The sequence below is a fragment of the Carassius gibelio genome, chromosome A17 (assembly GCF_023724105.1).
Source record: "Carassius gibelio isolate Cgi1373 ecotype wild population from Czech Republic chromosome A17, carGib1.2-hapl.c, whole genome shotgun sequence".
Taxonomy (NCBI): domain Eukaryota; kingdom Metazoa; phylum Chordata; class Actinopteri; order Cypriniformes; family Cyprinidae; genus Carassius; species Carassius gibelio.
In genome coordinates this window covers 15,334,823-15,354,440 of record NC_068387.1, presented here as the reverse complement: position 1 = coordinate 15,354,440, position 19,618 = coordinate 15,334,823, and the positions used below count along the sequence as shown (strand labels likewise).

Genomic DNA, 19,618 nt, shown 5'->3' with positions numbered 1-19,618 from the left:
AAGGTTGATGGATATAGAAACTCTCTGCTGAAATAAACATGCTCAATGTGTACAATGATATAAACAATTATTTTTAAACTCTTACAATATGTTTGCCAGCTAAAGACAAAAAATACAAATGTAAATCAAAGCCGCCTTTGAAATATGGCTGCTGACACAGACTTGTTTCTGTTTGTTGAAACTATATGTGGTCCCTCTACCGAACCTTGCCTAACCAGAGTTTAAACACTGTGCGTCTCTATGAAGGCTCTTTAATATTTGATAGAAGCACTTATACAGCAGAAGAGACTTTGGCCTCTTAATTATACACCACTAACATCATCTTTGCTCACACATATTCTGTATGCAGGTCTTCAGACAATTTTTTTTATTTGTCCAAGCGTGTGTGGACTACTGTTAAAAAGATTGGGTTTGGAAAGACATTTTTGTATTTTTGAAAGAAACCTCTTGTGCTCACTAAGGCTGCATTTGTTAAAAATTTTGTCAAAACAAATAATAAAATAATATTTTGAAATATTCTTGCACTTTTAATAACATTTTATTAAAAGGCTCATGTTTGAATTGGAAGTCTTTAAAAAACAAACATGAATAAGATTTTAACATGGGGAAATACTTTCAATGACTAATGAATATATTTGTATATAAAGATTAAATTGTGTTTTTCATCATTTTTGGAGATTGACAACTGCTGTTTGTATGCAAAGCAACTTGAACATTTCTATTAATACTCAGTGGTAGAGCATTGCGTTAGCAGCACGAAAGGTTGTGGGTTCAATTCCCAGCGAACACATGTTAGGTAAAAAAAAAAAAATGTTAGCCTGAATGCACTGTATGTCGCTTTGGATAAAAGCGTCTGCTAAATGCATAAATTTAATAAAACTGTAATATTAATATTAATAGTAACAATACTATACAATGCAGTAATCTCATTTTGTTTTCAGTGGAAGATAATAATTCATGTAGGTTTGTATTTTCAGTTTTGGGTGAACTATCCTCCAGTGCTGTGAAATGTCTGATGCAGGTGGCATTCAACTTGGAACCTTTTAGATGCAACACTGCTGTGGGGAGTTGAGTAATAATGTCTTTTCCATTGGTGTGAATTTGATAAGTTTGCACTCTTATGTAAGGTTTGATCACCACAGTTGGGGTGCCTTACACACCATAGCATGAGTGTGTATGTGTCTGTGTTTAATCCTTGCACACGGTAAGTGTGTTATTGAAGTCTGTATGTGAGTTTTTGAGAAGTGTGTGTGTGTTTGTGTTTAAAGAGAGTATTTGATATCACTTTCAGAATCTGAGTGAAATCTCTTTGAGGTCATCCTCCCCAAAGAGGAACTCTTGTGCTTGCTCATCAATTTTTCAGCAGTCTCGGCCGCTTTGTGGCATTCCCCAGCACTAATGTTATCTGATGCCCTCAGCCTGTGTGTTTGAACCCTGGTCTGTGGATGAGAGTGTGTTTCTCATGATCCGTGTAATTAAAGCTTCTGTTTGGGTTGCTGTTGCTGCACCAACTCACAAATCACAGACAGGCTTAACTGGACATCAAGGGCTAACTCTCATTAATAGTGAAAAATAGTCCAGTATTCTGGAAATTGTCCTTTTGAGATTTGCAGTCAGCAGTCAGCACCCTGTGATTCCAAGTATAGTGTTGAGGCTGTACAATTGTTAATGTGACATTTTCTTACCATTCTTACAATGTTAAATATTCTTAATTATTTTTTCAGTTTTAATATTTAACATTTCTTATTATTGCTAATGTTGAAAACAGTTTTGTTGCTTAATATTTTTGTGGAAGCAATTATGTATTTTTAGGATTCTTTCAGATAGCCCTTCAAACGAAGATTTTTCGGGACCACACTTCAAATGAAAGGGGTATGAATTATCTTGGCAACATGGCTGCTACAGTGAACAAAAAGACACATAAATGTAAGCTTTTTTGGCATAAATAAAGATTTTAACTAAAAGTAATCATTTGTTAATGTCATATCATCACAGACTGCATGATAGCGCCACAGCATATGTCTGATCAGGGCGATAACTGCCGTAGACAGTCCCCCCAATAATTAGAAATCGCTAAACCATTTTCTCAAATATTGTCTATTCGAGAGAGAGAGAGAGAGAGAGAAAGAGAGAAAGAGAGAGAGAGAGATGGAGGTTGCGTGTATTCGCGTCTGTTCGTTTATCTTTTTAGAGTAAGTTTACTTAAAAACAGCGATTGTATCCTCTCGTTTCTGGAAAATATAATGTGGCGATTCTGTATTTAAACTGTATTTAATAAAAGTCGTGGGGCATCGTTTACAAGTTTATTTTCTCCTGGATGTGTGAGCTGAGCGATTTCCGATATGTGTGTGTGTCAGTAAGCAGCTCATTAATACAGAACGATATTAATGGCTCTAATGCACACCAGTATATGTGTGTATTGTAGGGTTGCTCCGATCACGATCGGCCGATCGTTAATGCGCATCTCGTCAGTAAAGCCGGTTCTCTAATCAGCAGTAAATTCCATCAGGTGCGTGATTTCACATAGAGCAGCTGTTACTACACAGAGCTGTTGTTAACTGAGAAGATGTGTAAATAAATGCTGAAAATGAACGTGGATTTGTGCACCTTCTCCGTTAACAATGGCTCTGTGTAGTAACAGCTGCTCTGTGAAATCACGCACCTGAGGGAATTTACAGTTGATTAGAAAACCGGCTTTACTGACGAGATGCGCATTAATGATCGGCCGATCGTGATCGTAGCACCCCTAGTGTATTGTAAGAGCTAGACGACGAACGCTGATGACGTGTGACGTCATGGTAGTGGTGTCCCAATCCTTAGGGGAATATCTTCTCCCCTACCCCTTGACACTCTGTTTTAAGGGACAAGGGGAAGGGCTAGGCGGAGGGGTAGGGGAGGGGGTATAAAATAGAATTTGGATTGGGCCTAAATCTTAAACAAACATTTTAAATGTTTTAAATTACATTAAAAATAACATTTTAGAAAAAGAGCACTTTAGTCACTTGTAAGCACATATGGAGCATTATTTATGAAAAATACATAGCTGCTTTTATATTCTAGGAATCATCATAAAGTAAAAAAAAACAACTGATGTTATTTACAAAGTGCACAGATTTGGTACTCGTACAAAAACATGGTATTTTATTATGTTTCATCATTTTATCTGATAAAATAAAATTGATAAAATTCCAGTCACTGATAAAATGGTTTTTTTTTTACTTATACCATAGTAATACCTATCATGTAAATATCAGGTAACAATAATAAATAACTGACCCACAATGATAGAGTCATTGTGTAATAATTCTGTCCTTTCTTAACGCACCACAGGAACATGTTTCAGTATATAGCAGAACAATAGACCTTGATATTGGAATCAAGCTGGAATGTGGGCGGAGCATTTTATGTATTTGTGGTTTGGATCTATGTCAAAGTGTATGTATATGTTGTGTATCCACGGTAAAGTGTAACCATGGTGACACTTCAGGCAAGCTGGGGTTCAGTAGAGTAAGTTAATGCTATGTTTGTGTTTGTATGTTCACTGTGAGTACAGGTCACACTCACTCACTCAGTCTGAGTAATTGTTCCCTTGAAAATGAAAAATCACCTACCATCCTCACACCCAGTGTGTGTGTTCCTGTTGCAATTATGATACATTTTGAAATGACCTTCAAGCAGTCAGAGTTCATACCATGTCCTGCTGTGACTCCAGAACAGTCTGTGTGTGTATGTGATCATGCTCTGTTTAACAGAATCTGCTCGTACTTGCCTTCGAGAGGAGATGTTTTACATTCCAGCATCATCAGCTGCCTCCAAGGAGGGCAAACACTCAGGTCCTGCTCTGAAAGATAACCTGAGACAAGGGAAAACATGAACAGAATGAGGAACTGCTCTATAATGGAATTTAAAGAAGAAAATAAAGGATTTTAATGGTAGTCTGATGTCATCAGGTATATATTTTCAGCCTTAAGGGAAGGGCAGTAACCACCATAACAAGTTGGGAAAAAGTGTTATAGTCACTGATCTATAATATAGATCAGTGGTTATAGTGTTAACTCCATGAATATGTATGGTGAATTCCAAGCGGCTTTTTTGCACCCTTGAGGGGTACATTGGGAGGGGGATGCCATGTGTAGGGACGTTCCAAACGTACTGTAAGGCCCTTCCAGAAGTCTGTTAGTGAAGGGAACATGCGATAGTCACTTCATTGAAGTGATTTCCAATTGTGATCAAGTGATCTTCGGTTAGGAGATCTTGCATTGCTTTTTAAGGCAAATTTGGTGTTGATTTGGATTTCGCATAGTAAAGCAAGTAGAACATTCAGTTTTTCTTAATTTTGATGTAAAACAAAACATTTTTCATCCGTGATAAAAATATAATTCAAGACGTGTAAGCAAGTTTAGTTTGAAAAAGTTTCATAGTAAATAAGGCACAATTAGACCGTGTTTGAATAAAACAATTAATACAAATAAATATTTATCATTATTTACAACAACGGATAGAGTGCTGAATGATGCACACACGTTATATCTAGTTGCTCCAGAGGCGTGCAACCTCTGACATATATAGCAATTGTAAGTTGCTTTGGATAAAAGCGTCAGCTAAATGAATAAATGTACCGTATTTTCCGTACTATAAGTCACACTTTTTTTCATTGTTTGGCTGGTGCTGCGACTTATAGTCAGGTGCGACTTATTTATCAAAATTAATTTGACATGAACCAAGAGAAAACATTACCGTCTACAGCCACGAGAGGGCGCTCTATGCTGCTCAGTGTTCCTGTAGTCTACACTGAAAACGTAGAGCGCCCTCTTGCGGCTGGAGATGGTAATGTTTTCTCTTGGTTCTTGGTTCTAAATAAATAATAAAGAAAAATCACAGGGAACAAAACATGGTAAATTAGTCATCAGGTGCCATGTTCAATACAGCAACATCTTATGAGATGTCTAATCGGTTAAATAGTGGAATTTATTCCTCCACCACATGCTTGTGATGTCATTAACAATGGCCCTATGTTGTTGAACTAATGTGGTTCAAACGACGGAGATGTGACCGTGTTCTGGAAACAGTCGTAACTAGCTAGTTCGTTTCAACAACAATGCATTGACTGGTTAATCAGTATCAGTAATCAGTGAGTTAGATTGTTGTTCGGGAAATGCACATGCACCCCAGAGCAGCTTTAATTTGGCTGTGTAAAGTCAGCTTGAGACTCGTTTTTCAGATACAGTATGTAAGCCTGTGATCATTATCAAGTTAATTATTCTTGAAAGTGGAAGAAAATGTCCAAAAATCATCTGACTCCATAGTAAGCCTGATTTAATCCAAAATATGAAACAAATTAGCTCATACTGTTCTTATTAAGAGCTGTTGTGGGAGATCTTTTATTGTCACAGACATGTTCAGTGTATTTAATCTGAGAAAGATCTGACTGCAGTGCAGATTTTTTTATATCTCTCATGAGTCTTTCACTCTCACTCTGAATTATGCTCCTTCATCTATACATTTCTCAGGCTGTCACATGCTTGCATGCTAAGAGTGATGTGCTAAATGAGTTTTAGAGCATCTTCAACCCAGCAGTGCTTGTTGTGGGTATTGCTTTCTATCTGATTGAGGCCTTACACAATCATAAGAAGCCTCAAGTTTGCAGAAATCAAATAAGCCCACAGCAATTGTGTTTCTTATGTAGTAAACTACTTCATAACTACAGCGGATTTCCGTCAGTTGGTTTGCAGAGAGGCCATGTATGAAAACAGTGCAGATCAGGTTTAGAAATGATTGGTGGCTACTTGGCTAAAAAATGCCCCCAAATTCATGATATGGTCAGATGTCTATAAAGTACACTATGAAATCAAATCCTGTGTGACTGTTGAGATATATTAAAATGTGAGAATAATTGAAATTGCATAAAAAATTCTCACTCATGTGAATGCAGTGGACAATTGGAGATGTTAACATGAGTCAGTGGAAGGAATCTGTTGAAAATGCTTGCATATTGAATTCTGCACTCTCCCAAATGTTCCCTTTCCCTTTTTTTTTTTTTTTTTTTCCAACATTAACAATCAGTGTCAAAAGTGGAAAATAAACTCTCTTAAAACACACTTCACGTGCACAGACTAAAAGTGCCTTCAGTTAAAGAAATGATATGTTTTCTTGTGTTTTCTTGGCTCAGTGTCGATTCATATTGTTGCCAGCAGTGATGTGCTGACACCTGCACATGCTCTGCTCTCAAACTAGTCATTTTAGACACGTTTTGGCATGAGATACTTTTGTACTATTACTCAGCACTGCGAACACAGGAAAATATGATCTGCTCTTTCTTACTACTCTTACACATGTTTTTCCCTGTGTCTTTTCTCTCTTTCTGTCAGGTTATTTGTACTATTTGTGTTGTATCTCACTCTTAGGACTGGATAATTTTTTTTTTTAATACACTGGCATCTTTGCCCCACTTATGCACTGCGGCAAAATTGCTGGCTCATTTTACCCATATCATTAGCATGGTGTGAGGATTTCTCCCTCTCTCCCAGCAGGATGACATCATCTTGTGTGACATCATGCCAGTGTGTTCTGTGCTGCGTATGCATCATCAGTTCATTTGTCTGAATGCAGTGCAGAATACTTGAGTGAACTAATCCGATTCAAACAGATTTCTTACACCTTCTATCACTTTTCTCATTTTAGCATGTTTTTTTTTCATGGGTTTTAGGTTGATTTCGACAGGGAATGAGTTGGAGACAAATTAATAGAAGGGGAAAAGGTTAGTGCAGTAAGTGGCGTAATATGTTAGAGAAATCTAGATGGTTACGGTTGTGTGTTGAATGTGTAAAAGTGTTTTGTATAATAAATAAGTGTTATTTATAAATCTTGATATTTGCTTTTAATGTGAGCAAGTTCGGATTGAATATTACAGTTTATCCAGCTGATTTTGTTTGTTTGCCTCCTGATACAATGTAGATATTTGAGGAACATCATTATTAATTTATATTGTGTTTATTGATTCCATAAACCTAACTGAAGGCTCCTGTAGTTCAATGTTAAAGTGCTAAAAAAACTCCAGGATGATGGGTTTGATCCCCAGAGAACATACAAAGTGACACAATATACTGTATACTTGGAATTCAATCTAAAAGACTGTTCAAAAGATTGTGATCTGTAAGTTTAGTTTTTTCATGGTTTCAAAGACGTTCCTTATACTCATCCAGGTTGCATTTATTTAATCATAAATATAGCAAAACAGCAATATTGTGATGTATTATTAAATGTAAAGTAATTGTTTTCTGATTTAATAAAATGAAAACAAAGCTGAGTTTTCAGCAGGCATTACTCCAGTCTTTAGTGTCACATGATCCTTCAGAAATCATTCTTTAATGCTGACTTGCTGCTCAAGAAATGTTTATTATAATCAGTGTTAAAACAATTGTGCTGCCTAATGTAAGTAGATTTAAAAATATATATATTTACAAATATACATTTTTGTAACCGTGTAATGGTCTTTAACTTTTGATCTATTTAATATCTCCTTGCTGAATAAAATTATTAATTAAAACAAAAAAAAAACTTGCTGACCCCAAACTGTTTAAAATGAGTATAAATCACTGTAGATAAAGCCTTTATATAAAAATGGCTGTCAAGTGAATAAATGTAAGGTAAACCTTGCACATGTCTGCTATAATGCTTTGAGTACTTATTCTTTAAAAAGCTCAACATCACATGCAGGACTCATCATGAGATGCTCAATTATTCATTTACAAACATTTCATACTATATTATTTTAAAACCAGGCAATTGAGCACCTTCCAAATGTGTGATGGAGAGATCAGTGAAAGTGTGTGTGTTTTTAAACACATCTTGTTGGCACACACTGTTCTTCACCATTCGTGGTGATTCACACAGACGCTGCAGAGTCATCAAAAAAAAGAGAATCATCCAGCTACTGATGTCCACAAAGCAAAAGAAACACTCCTCTTTGATCACTTCCTTTCTTTCTCTCTCGTTCTCTCCAGTAGCCTAGTTATCTTAGTTTTTTTCTCATACAGCCTCTTGTACTGTTTAAATATTCTCTTTCAGAGTTATTTTGTGTTATTAGTTTATTATATGACTCACTGTCACGACTGCAGTTGCATCTGGATTAAACATTAATATGTTTATGCTGAGACTTCTTGTATAAATTTGGTCTCAATTGGATTGCTGCATGGATAAAGCACTTGTTGCCCAATCAGCTAATGATGGCTCAGCCTCAGCCTGCAGTGGTTTTAGCCTAACAGACCTTAAGTAGATTTCATGTTTATTATCCACTTAATCTGCATGATCTGCCATAACTCTGGTCACATTTGCAGGCCATTGATTGATTTAGCTCCGCCCACGGCATACCTCCAGGAGCTCGGAGTGAAGTGTAAAGCTGTATATTTCTTTCATAAATCTGATAAAATTAAAGACTCTTCTGAGATATGAAGGATGTAATACTACTCTCAAGGTACTCAATATTAAAATGTGATTGGCAGAAACTGTGTGTGTTATGTCCCCTTTAAATTTTAGCCTGTTCCTCACATGAATTTATCGTATGGCTTCAGAAAATTGACCTAGTCAGTTGAGTCTTCTGTTATACCGTAATCTCTTTTGACTCATCATATTGCTTTGTTAGCAACTGTCATTGTTTTGTTTTTGTCTATTCTTTTCCAATAATAAATGCACATTTTCAATGCAAGAGGTTTGTTTTGTTCATTAGGTTTTGCTGTTAGATGTTTTTTATATTTGTTTTTGGCTGCATAAGATCCATATGAGCAGATTAATGCAGGACAGATGGTGTATGGAGGCAGAAATAGATTCAGACGTCTGTAGATGTTAAAGCTAGTTTTTTTTTCCACAGCTGTCTGGCCCGAAGCGTGAACCTCCTCCTGACCCTGCTGTCACTGTCGGACCAAAACGGCAAACAAATCTCTGCTCAGAGGCTCAAGGTTTCCTGCTGTGTGTCTTGGCCTTGCATAGGTTCAGTTCAGTCAACATAATACTGTAAAGAAATGTATATTTCAGAGATGCTGTTTCGTGAGACAGCATATTATTAGGGCAAGATTACACTGTTTGTGGTTTCTTAGACGTTTCCAGTTTATTTTCAAGAGGAGAAAGGGCAGAGGCAGAATGGAAGTGGTTATTTTTCTGCCAAGCTGCATTTTTGACTGCTAATGAGATAATAAAAAGTGTTGTACCATGTCACTGACCAATCAGGAGTGATCTTGTTCAAAACCAGAAAAACAGCATGTAGTTTGTGTAGTCTGTTTTAGGAAGAAATAAATGCCTTTAAATCTGTTAGTTTTATTAGCTATCATGTATTAAACACTAAATACATTACACTGTAAAAATTATCCCATTAAATTTACAGTATAAAAACTGTTACCGTGTCTCCGGGATGTATGCATATTTTACAACTTTCAACCATACAGTATATTTCATTATTTGAGTCACATAATGTTGTTAAACCAAATTACTGACCCTTCCAAAATATGCATTTTACCTTAATGTGCTGATAACTAGCAAAGTAATACTGATGATACAATCAAAAGCTACACGATGAAGCAGAGTTCATTGTAAGTGGCCTCTCCATGGCCAATATTTGCATATAGACATTGCACAAGGCCAAATACAGGAAAATAAAACACCATCAGGGCAACACATAACACCAAAATAATGCAATTGTCACATACCTGGACTCATTTAGTGTGTTTTTGCCCCTGTGACCCAGTTTCTGTCTTCCGTGTTTGGTTGGATTAGTTCCCAGGTGTGTCTATTCTATTCCTCATGTGTTCCATGTCCCTGTTAATTTAGTGATTCCATCCACCTGTGTTTCCCTATTATCCTTTGTACATAAGCCTTGTCCTTTCAGTTCTGTTTTGTCGGGTCTACTTGCTACTAACTCACTTGCAACTTGAGGCTTACTGGCTATTTACGTGTGTCTACCTCCGTGCTCCATTTGTTGGATATTAAAAGCCTTATTTCACTTATCCTCTGCTCCGTGTTTCTTCTGGCAGCGTAAACCGTGACAGAAGACCCGACCTAAAAAAAAATGAAAGTATAAAACTGCGTGTTTTTCCCTCCGTTTTGCTTTCGTTTTTTCACAGTCTTTTCGTAGTTTCTATGGATCCCCTCTATCGCCCCGAATTCCTCATCCTCCTGCTGAAGCAGGAAGGACGTTCTCTCGAGGACCATACCAGACGGTTTCTTCTATTAGCTAATGCCACCAGCTACCCGGACGACGCGCTCTGCACCTTCTACAACACCAGCCTGAACTCCAAGTGCAGAGCATTGTCGCCCGAAGATGGTCCTCGGGAGGATTTTGCCGCATTCGTGGAGTGGACTCTGGCGAGAAATGGTTCACCTCTCACCGTCTGCCCCATAGAGGACCTCGCCAGCCCCACTCCCGACCCAGAGACCAGCCAGCCACCATCACGCCGCACTGAGCCAGAGCCCACCGCAGCCGCAGAGCCCGAGCCATCCACTGACAGGGAACAGGATCTCGAGAGCGCGACTGACCAGGTGTGTGAGCCGGCAACACCGTGCATTGTGGAAGTCCTAGTGGAGATCGAGGGCGTGTAGGAAAGCCCTGCCCACACTCCTGCGACTGAGGGTGAGCTGTATGCAGCCTCTGAAGATCATATGGAGCAAGTTCAGGATCTGATGGACTGGTCTATGGAGGTAATCCCTAATATTTCTGTTTCTCCGCTGGTTCCGCCCAGCCCTGAGTTTTCGGTTTCTCCGCTGGTTCCGTCCAGCCCTGACTCCCCTGTTTGCCCTCTCAGTCTCCCACTCCTACCTCCTCCAGTCATTTCCTCTGCTCCATTTCCACTGGTTCCATCCAGCTATGAATTTTCTGTTTCTCCGCTGGTTCCGCCCAGCTCTGAATCTTCTGTTTCTCCGCTGGTTCCGCCCAGCCCTGAATCTTATGTCTCTCCGCTGGTTCCGCCCAGCCCTGAATCTTCTGTCTCTCTGCTGGTTCCGCCCAGCTCTGAATCTTCTGTGTCTCCGCTGGTTCCGCCCAGCTCTGAATCTTCTGTGTCTCCGCTGGTTCCGCCCAGCTCTGAATCTTCTGTGTCTCCGCTGGTTCCGCCCAGCTCTGAATCTTCTGTCTCTCCGCTGGTTCCGCCCAGCTCTGAATCTTCTGTCTCTCCGCTGGTTCCGCCTAGCTCTGAATCTTCTGTGTGTCCGCTGGTTCCGCCCAGCTCTGAATCTTCTGTATCTCCTGTTTTCCCTCCCGGCCTCCCTCTCCCACCTCCTCCAGGACCTGCTGGTCCCTCTGCTCCACTTTCGCTGGTTCCGTCCAGCCCTGATCCTCCTGTCCTTCCTCCCATCCTTCTCCTCTCTCCTCCTCCTAGACCAGCCAGTTCCTCGTCATCCCTGCTGGTGCCAGTCAGTCCCGCAGCTCACCCTCAGTCCGCGCCATCGGGGCGCGATGGTTCGCCGCTGGACTGCCAGTCTCCAGCTCCGCCTTGGCGCGTTAAGGCCCTGTCTCCGCCTCCAGCCTCCAGCCTCCGAGCTCTGGACTCCTCCTCGGTCCTTCGACCCAGCGGCTCCGCCTTGGCTCTTAGCTCCCTCGTCTCCACCTAGGCCCTCCGGATCCTCGACGTCACCCTGGCTCTGTGGCTGTGCTGCTCCATCTTGGGCTCCTCACCCACCGGTGCAGTCTCCGCCTGTCGACCCCTCCTTCACCATGGCTCCTCCCGCCGTCGACTCCACCTTGGATCTCCGTCCTGGCTGGTCTCTGGTGGACCATCTGGCTCCTCCTGCTCCTGTCTCCTCCCTGGCTCCTTCCTCCGTGGTCCCTGTCTGCTGGCCCCCTCCTGGGAGTCCGTCCTCCACCGGAACCTCCTCCCAAGTTCCCACCCACGCCTCCCTCGGTTGTTTCTACGGTGCGAGGACGCACCTACCGGGAGGGGGGAGTACTGTCACATACCTGGACTCATTTAGTGTGTTTTTGCCCCTGTGACCCAGTTTCTGTCTTCCGTGTTTGGTTGGATTAGTTCCCAGGTGTGTCTATTCTATTCCTCATGTGTTCCATGTCCCTGTTAATTTAGTGATTCCATCCACCTGTGTTTCCCTATTATCCTTTGTACATAAGCCTTGTCCTTTCAGTTCTGTTTTGTCGGGTCTACTTGCTACTTGCTACTAACTCACTTGCAACTTGAGGCTTACTGGCTATTTACGTGTGTCTACCTCCGTGCTCCATTTGTTGGATATTAAAAGCCATATTTCACTTATCCTCTGCTCTGTGTTTCTTCTGGCAGCGTAAACCGTGACAGCAATAAGCATTTACAAAATAATAGAGAATGTAACATATAATGGCACTATTCCCAAAAACCATAAAATTCCACATAATGCAATGCTAAATAATTTACAAATTTGTACAACATTTGGAAAGGTATTTTAACTCCGTTATGACAATGGAATAGTTTAGCATGTGATGAATATGTCAATGTTAATGTGTTTTGGCTTGTCAAGACTTACTACTGCCAGTACATTCACAGGCAAGTTGCTATAAGCATGTAAGACACACTGCTGCCGCAGAAGTGCATCAAGTGAGCTGCAAAACTTGGTTATGGTGCATTTAATGCGGCATGGAGTTTAAGATTTCCTCTCAGGCTCTATCTCTCACTCTCATGTTCAATGGGACATCTCTGTTCCATTTATCAACAGGCCTGTAGAAATGAGAAAAGTCGGCCAGGCTTGAAGATGCCCATCTCTACTTAACATCCATCAATTGTTTAACAGCTCAGAAAGCTGCTGCTCCTGGTTGACTTTCAGACACTCATTTCAGGTGCGAACATATCACGATTTATCTCCACCTGAGCTCTTAGACTACTGTCCTCTCTGAAGACACGACACCCCTGCTTTACAAAGTCTGTTTCATCCCCTCTTCTCCTCTGTTTTTCTACTCTCAGATCACCCTGGTCAAAGCCAAAGGTTTCGAGTGGATTAATCATTACCCTTTATGGCACTGTCTGTACTGGGGTGTGGAAGCATAATAACACCAGATATTGTTTGAATTATTGGTTGTTATTGTAAGGTTGTGCTTTGGTTAACTATGACTTGCTGTGCTAGCTGTGTTGATTCAATATTGCAAAGTCAATATTGCAGTGAGTCACAGAATCGACGCTGATGTGTCTGTATTCTATCACATGTGTAAATCTCATTCACTTCACAGAAAACATAAATGACTTTTAGCTGAATGATGTTATTGATCCAAAACTCTTTACAGATTCTGAATGCAACTCCCTCTTACATGCGTCTGATCACCCTGTGCGCCCTGTACTCCCAGCCATAATCAAAACGTGGAGCGTTCTTAGCTATGTTTAACCCTTCAAGACAGAATGTATCCACATTCCTAATGTTGTCAGATTGAGGAACAGTAATACATTTATTTACATACAATACATTTAATATATATGTGTATATATATATATGTGTATATATATATGTGTATATATATATGTGTATATATATATGTGTATATATATGTGTATATATATATGTGTATATATATGTGTATATATATATATATATATATATATATATGTGTATATATATGTGTGTGTATATATATGTGTATATATATATATGTGTATATATATATATATGTGTATATATATGTGTATATATATTAGTGCTGTCAAAATTAGCACGTTAACGCATTCGATTAATTTGAAATATTTAACGCGTTAAAAAAAAATAACGCAATTAACGCGGTTGCAGTTTTTTTTTATTTCCAGTTGTGGCCTATGTGTGTTCAACGTGCAAAGAAATATGGATAAGACCAAGGAAGGACTTTTAGACGGAAAGTTTCAGTATAAAACTCTGCCGGATTACTCTTCAATCTGCCACAAGAAACAGCAACATTAAAATCATGAACTCAAATGTCATTGTTTAAAAAAAACAAAAAAAACAATGACTGTAACAGTGCGTAAATCAGACCTTTCTGTAACGCTAACGTTAATAAGCTTAAACGAAAATAAGGAAATAATTGTGTAGCGGAGTATTTTTTGTACACAGTGCCGCTAACTGTCAATCACTCCTGTACGCGTGCATCACTGTCCTCCTCAGCTGCAGCAACTTGCGCTCTCTCTCTTCATCAAGCTTTAAAACAAAAAGGGGACAAAAAGATCATATTGTCTTTGTGCATGGGCTATAGATTAATTAGATAAATTAATATCTAAATTTGTGCCTTGCCGTCTACGGTATTTTTTTAGAACTTAGAAAAAAGATGCTGCAGTCAATGAACAGCCAGCGGGGGCTGCAGGACGACTCAACCTCCGCAGACAGTTTTTAATGTTTATCAGACAATAAATACTCAAGATTTTGCTTTAGTATAACTCACAACGAGTTTCACACACCTTCTCCGGCCACGTTGAGTTGTTGACACTTAACAGTGGGAAAAGCGACACATTCGCTATTCACTTGTATAACTTAAGGGTGAATGGGTAATGTAGTTTCTGCTCTGGGTGGGATGAATTAGGAAGCTTGCATTGTGAAGGGCGCTCTGAAAATCGGCAGTGCAGGTAAAAGATTAAAACCTCTATTAAAACAGATGTCCAGATGAGCGTACCGGTACACTACAAGCACGTTCTGTGCGCACGGAGAGGTGGCGGTACACTCAAGAGCTATATTTGGAAGTGGCGGTACTGAGTACCTGTGCATACTGGCCCACTTAAAGCACTGGCAATGACTATACTTTGGAATTTTTTTGCAGTCCACTTAGAATTCAACATAACAGAAATCATTTTTGTTTTTTATTGGCATTGATTGTTTTGAAATTCAAATGGTACTTACATGCCTGTGTTTTTATTTCTGTAATAAATATGGCTTTCAAGCCAACAGTTAATTTGGAGGATATTGATGGTTTATTGCAGGTATGTTGTTTACATGAGAAAATCTGTGTTAAAAGTTAAACAAAAATTCCAATAAACAATCATATTTTGAATTTAAATAGTTTCTTTGTCTTGAGTTTACATTAATTATTTACATTTTACATTTACATATCCAAAAAGTTTCAGTCTTTTAATTGCGATTAATCGCGATTAATCGCGATTAATTTTAAAAAAATTGTGCGATTAATTAGTTAATTTTTTTTAATCGATTGACAGCACTAATATATATGTATATATGTGTATATATATATATATATATATATATATATATATATATATAATAGTGATGGTGGTTATTGGGGGAGCTGTGCTCTTGTGCTGTGTGTGTGTGTGTGTGTGTGTGTGTGTGTCAATCAGTTCTGTCTGGGTTTGCGTATGTGCGTAAGCAAACGTCACATCTTCAAATATTTCTGTCAAGAGTCAGTGTGTGACGTAGGTATTGAGGTAATCTGTTTTTTTGTCTTTCACAGGTGTAACGAACGCCAGCTCTGTGTGTTCTTACAAAATGAGTTTAACCAGTTAGGTCCATGTTGTCCTAATCTGATAGATTATCTGTTTGAAACGTACTGCATGTGTACATGTTTAAGTCATGTAAATAACTATACATGCATATGATTAGAGCCTTCTGACGCTCCTATGGCTCTCATCTTCAAATCTGTCTTCATCCTGACAGCAGTTTCCATAGTTACTCTGCTCCTTCTTATCACTACAATGACCCCCCCCCCCCCCCCCACACACACACACACAACCCTAATCTTCCATCCACACCTGACTAGTATAACTCATTCACAAATCTCAGACACTAGATTCTAGAGATGGCATTTTGTCATTGTCTGAAGCGATGCAATTACTGGTTTAGTAATTAAACACTGATTGAAACCCTCTGCACCTCCTCTACTGATGTATTTAAAAAAAATAAAAATAAAATAGTAGTTGTAATAATAATATTCTGGACTTTGTAGCTTGACGCATTAGTGAAAAAAGTATGTATAAACGTACTTAAAATTAGTCTAAAGGGTTTGTCACCTTAATTTGCTATATCCAGTTATTTAAATTCTAAATAAAAGCAGGTTTAGCAACCTTTCTTTTTTGTCTTTTTTTTTGCATACAGTATTTAATCTCATTTTATATTTAAATTTATATCATTTAGCTTAATCAATGATTTTAAAGTAGCCATTATTTCAATGATTCCCATTCATACTAAAAGCATATATATTACATTACATTACATGACATTATAGTTTAGTGTTATTATTATTAGTAGTAGTAGTAGTAGTAAAAATAATAGTGATATAATATACAAATATGTTTTACTGTAAGTGAACTTAACTTTTTGTTTCTTTTACATTTAGTTTTCTTTCTGTGTCATTTGCATTTCTTACGACAGCGTACACTGGAAATTGGAGTGTTTGTATATTCTTATAAGAACTGAAAGCGGTTACATACTGTAATAAAAGTAAAAAATATATTAGTTCATCTTTCCTAATGAAGATCGTAGTGACTTGTTTTTAGTCTTAATTTTAGTTTTTGTATTTTAGCAAAGCCTTTGGAATCGGTTTGGAATCACTGTCTTAATGGACCTTTTCTCAAATTGATCTCACAAGGGTTGAGACTGTACATTTGACCAGAAGAAATAGAGTATAATGGAGTGCTGATCAGTTAGAAGTTAGAATTTAAAATGAGAAAATTGTGCCCAAATCAAAGAGGTTAAACAGAGGGCGTCTAATATGTGATTCAGTTATAGATTTGTTTGAATACCATTCTAATCTGATAATCAGACACGTTTTTTTCCCCATCATGAATAAACACATTTACAGAGCACTTATATAAAGCACATTGATACATATGTTGTAAATACATATATTATGTATAGACATTAGATCAGTGGTTGACCAATATGATTATTCCATGGCATATTCAGTCTCCCTCAAATCTTGAATATTTGGTACTTTTTTATATACAAAAAAAACTAAAAATATGTATTTGGAAGAAGAGAGCCTAATTGAGTTATCTCTTCTTCTGTTAGAAATGGTATTTAGCCCTTCCAGACTTGACATGACTCACTCCAAACTCTCTGAATTTATTTACATTTTAACAGCCTATTATGATTCAGTATTCTGTGTCAGACAGGCTGTTCACTTAAGCTGTAAGGTTAGGTTCATCTGCACTTTCCAGTCCTCACATTTATCTGATTTGCATGGAATTTTTTATTTTTTTTTGTAAGACAGACGTCATGCCATCAAGAAATATCAAGAAATATGAACCTCACAGAGATGTTTAACATATCATATCCTATGATATGAAGAAGTAAATTCAATCGAATTGAAGATTCATATTTTTTTGTTTTACATTTTTGTTGTTGTTGTATTGTCTTGATTTTACAATGATCACAGCAGAAACAGAAGTCAAGATAGAATCAATATCAGTTAGGGGATTATTCATATGCCATAACTCAGAAGTTAAAGTGCTGTCAAACGATTAATCATGATTAATTGCATCCAAAATAAAAGTTTTTGTTTACATGATATGTGTGTGTGCTGTGTATATTTATTAGGCATATACAGTATAAAGACACACATACAGCATATATTTTGAAAATATTTACATGCATTTACATGTATATATTTATATTTCATATAAATTATATAAAATCTAAATATATTTAATATATAAACATAACACATTTTTCTTATATACATGTATGTGTTTGTTATTTTTACTTTTATTTTAGATGCGATTAATCATTTGACAGCACTGTTAAAAAGAGGTTAATTGTGATTTATGTAGTTAAATAATGTGATCGAACAGCCTTGTACCTAAAGCACTGGTGTTTGTGTAGGAAAGCATCCGGAATCACAGAATGACAGCAAATGGGGATCTGAATCTGATAACAGGAACCTCCCCAGTATGTTCAGAGCAACCCTAAGGTTTGTTTGATTCTCAGAACTTTACACTTGAGGCAGAAGCACATTTTCAGTGGACAGATTAAATCTTAGTAAAACTTAATGTTCATCTTTAATGATTATTTAGATAAATGTGAGTGTATGTGTACATTTTATATGCAAAACTTCACTTATGAATATCTGAAGCTCTGAAGGTACACCCTGATCTCTGCAAGAAAGTCTAGCTTTTGATAAAGTCTCTGACAGTAATAAGATTTACTGAGTTAGCTGCTCATCGGGTTACAGATGCTTGTTCAGACTGAATTTGCTGAAGACTGAGGTTTAGATCAGATTTTAACCATTCCCCTTTAAGTCTAAGTGGACGTCCATGACATGTGGAGTCCCACAAGGCTCAATTCTTGCACCGCTCCTCTTTAGCCTGTATATGCTTCCACTAAGTCAAATAATGAGAAAGAACCAAATTGCCTATCACAGCCTCAAAACCCATCTGTTTAGCTGTGCATTTATTGAATGAGCACTGTGCTATGCCCAAACTGATTGCACTATATTTTCACAGTTTAAAAAAAAAATGTAAAATCACTTTCTAATTTTCCATTTCTGTTTTTAATTTAAATTATTTTAATTAAATCATTTTAAAAGTTTTGCTTTTTTTTTTTTGGTTTTTATTTTTCTTCATGATTATTTTACTCTTTTATGTAAACCACTTTGAATTACCATTGTGTACGAAATGTTCTATATAAATAAACTTGCCTTGCCTTTAAACAACCATGACATTGAATCAAATTGGTGGATCCCTTATACTCAAGAAATTTGTCTTATAAAGGCAAAAGAAACAAACAAAAAAAAAATCTTTGGAATGTTACTTTTAAAGGGATAGTTCACCCAAAAATTTACATTTTATGTTTATCTGCTTACCCCCAGGGCATCCAAGATGTAGGTGAGTGTTTCTTCAGTAGAACACAAACTGAGATATTGAACTCAAACCGTTGCAGTCTGTTAGTCATATAATCCAAGTGGATGGGAATCATGGCTAAAATATAAAATAAAACAACAACAAAAAAATACCATACACAAACAAAACCAAAGCAAACCCTGCAGCTTGTGACTATACATTGACGTGTAAACTCTGCTGATCACTGATTGGCCGTAGAGAATCTTCACTACCTGTGTCACTGAACTTGCGACACAAACACTAAAGAACCACTAGATTTAAATCAGCACAGCCAGCAAAGGATCGAACGCAACTGTTTTGAACGAGCGTACCTTTTTAACAATCCAAAAATGGCTGTTTCACTGTCTGTTGAGGAAGTACTGACATTCCTCTCATTGATAGCAAAGGAGCGGATCCAGCAAGAGCTTGATGGGGTGATGCAGAATGAAAAAGTTTTTCGCAAGTTGTGGCAGTAGATAATGCAACAATAATGGCATGTGAACAATCCCACCCATTCTAAAGCAGTACTAAACTGTAGTGGAAACACAAACGAACCTGAGTGAAGCCATGCTGTACCACGCAGAGAAAAGCGCCAAAAGTCATCTACATCTTAGATGCCCTGGGGGTTAGCAGATAAAAATAAAATTTTCATTTTGGGGTGCAAATTTTGAAAGAAGATGCAGTGCTTCTTTACTTTTTCTTTTCTTTTTACACAGCAGAATGTTTTTACATTTAGAAATTTACATATTAATGATGCTTAAACCACACATACATGCACTGCCCTCAAGTGGCTGTCTACAGGAATAGTATCCTGCATCCGCACCCATTCCCTGGTTCCAAATTAAGAGACTCCAGAACAATGCATCCTTCTCAGA

At 37.9% G+C, this 19,618-nt stretch overlaps 1 protein-coding gene across 1 annotated transcript in view; it reads left to right on the top strand.

Annotated features, from left to right (window-relative positions):
• Positions 1-9,949, top strand: part of LOC128031545 (ribosomal protein S6 kinase alpha-1-like) — a 32,940-nt gene extending 22,991 nt beyond the window's left edge. Inside the window, exon 3 of the mRNA XM_052619856.1 lies at positions 8,867-9,949. Within this exon, the coding sequence (XP_052475816.1) occupies positions 8,867-9,013 (147 nt within the window). The 3' untranslated portion in view covers positions 9,014-9,949. The remainder of the gene's footprint in view (positions 1-8,866) is intronic.
• The last annotated feature ends 9,669 nt before the right edge of the window (positions 9,950-19,618 follow it).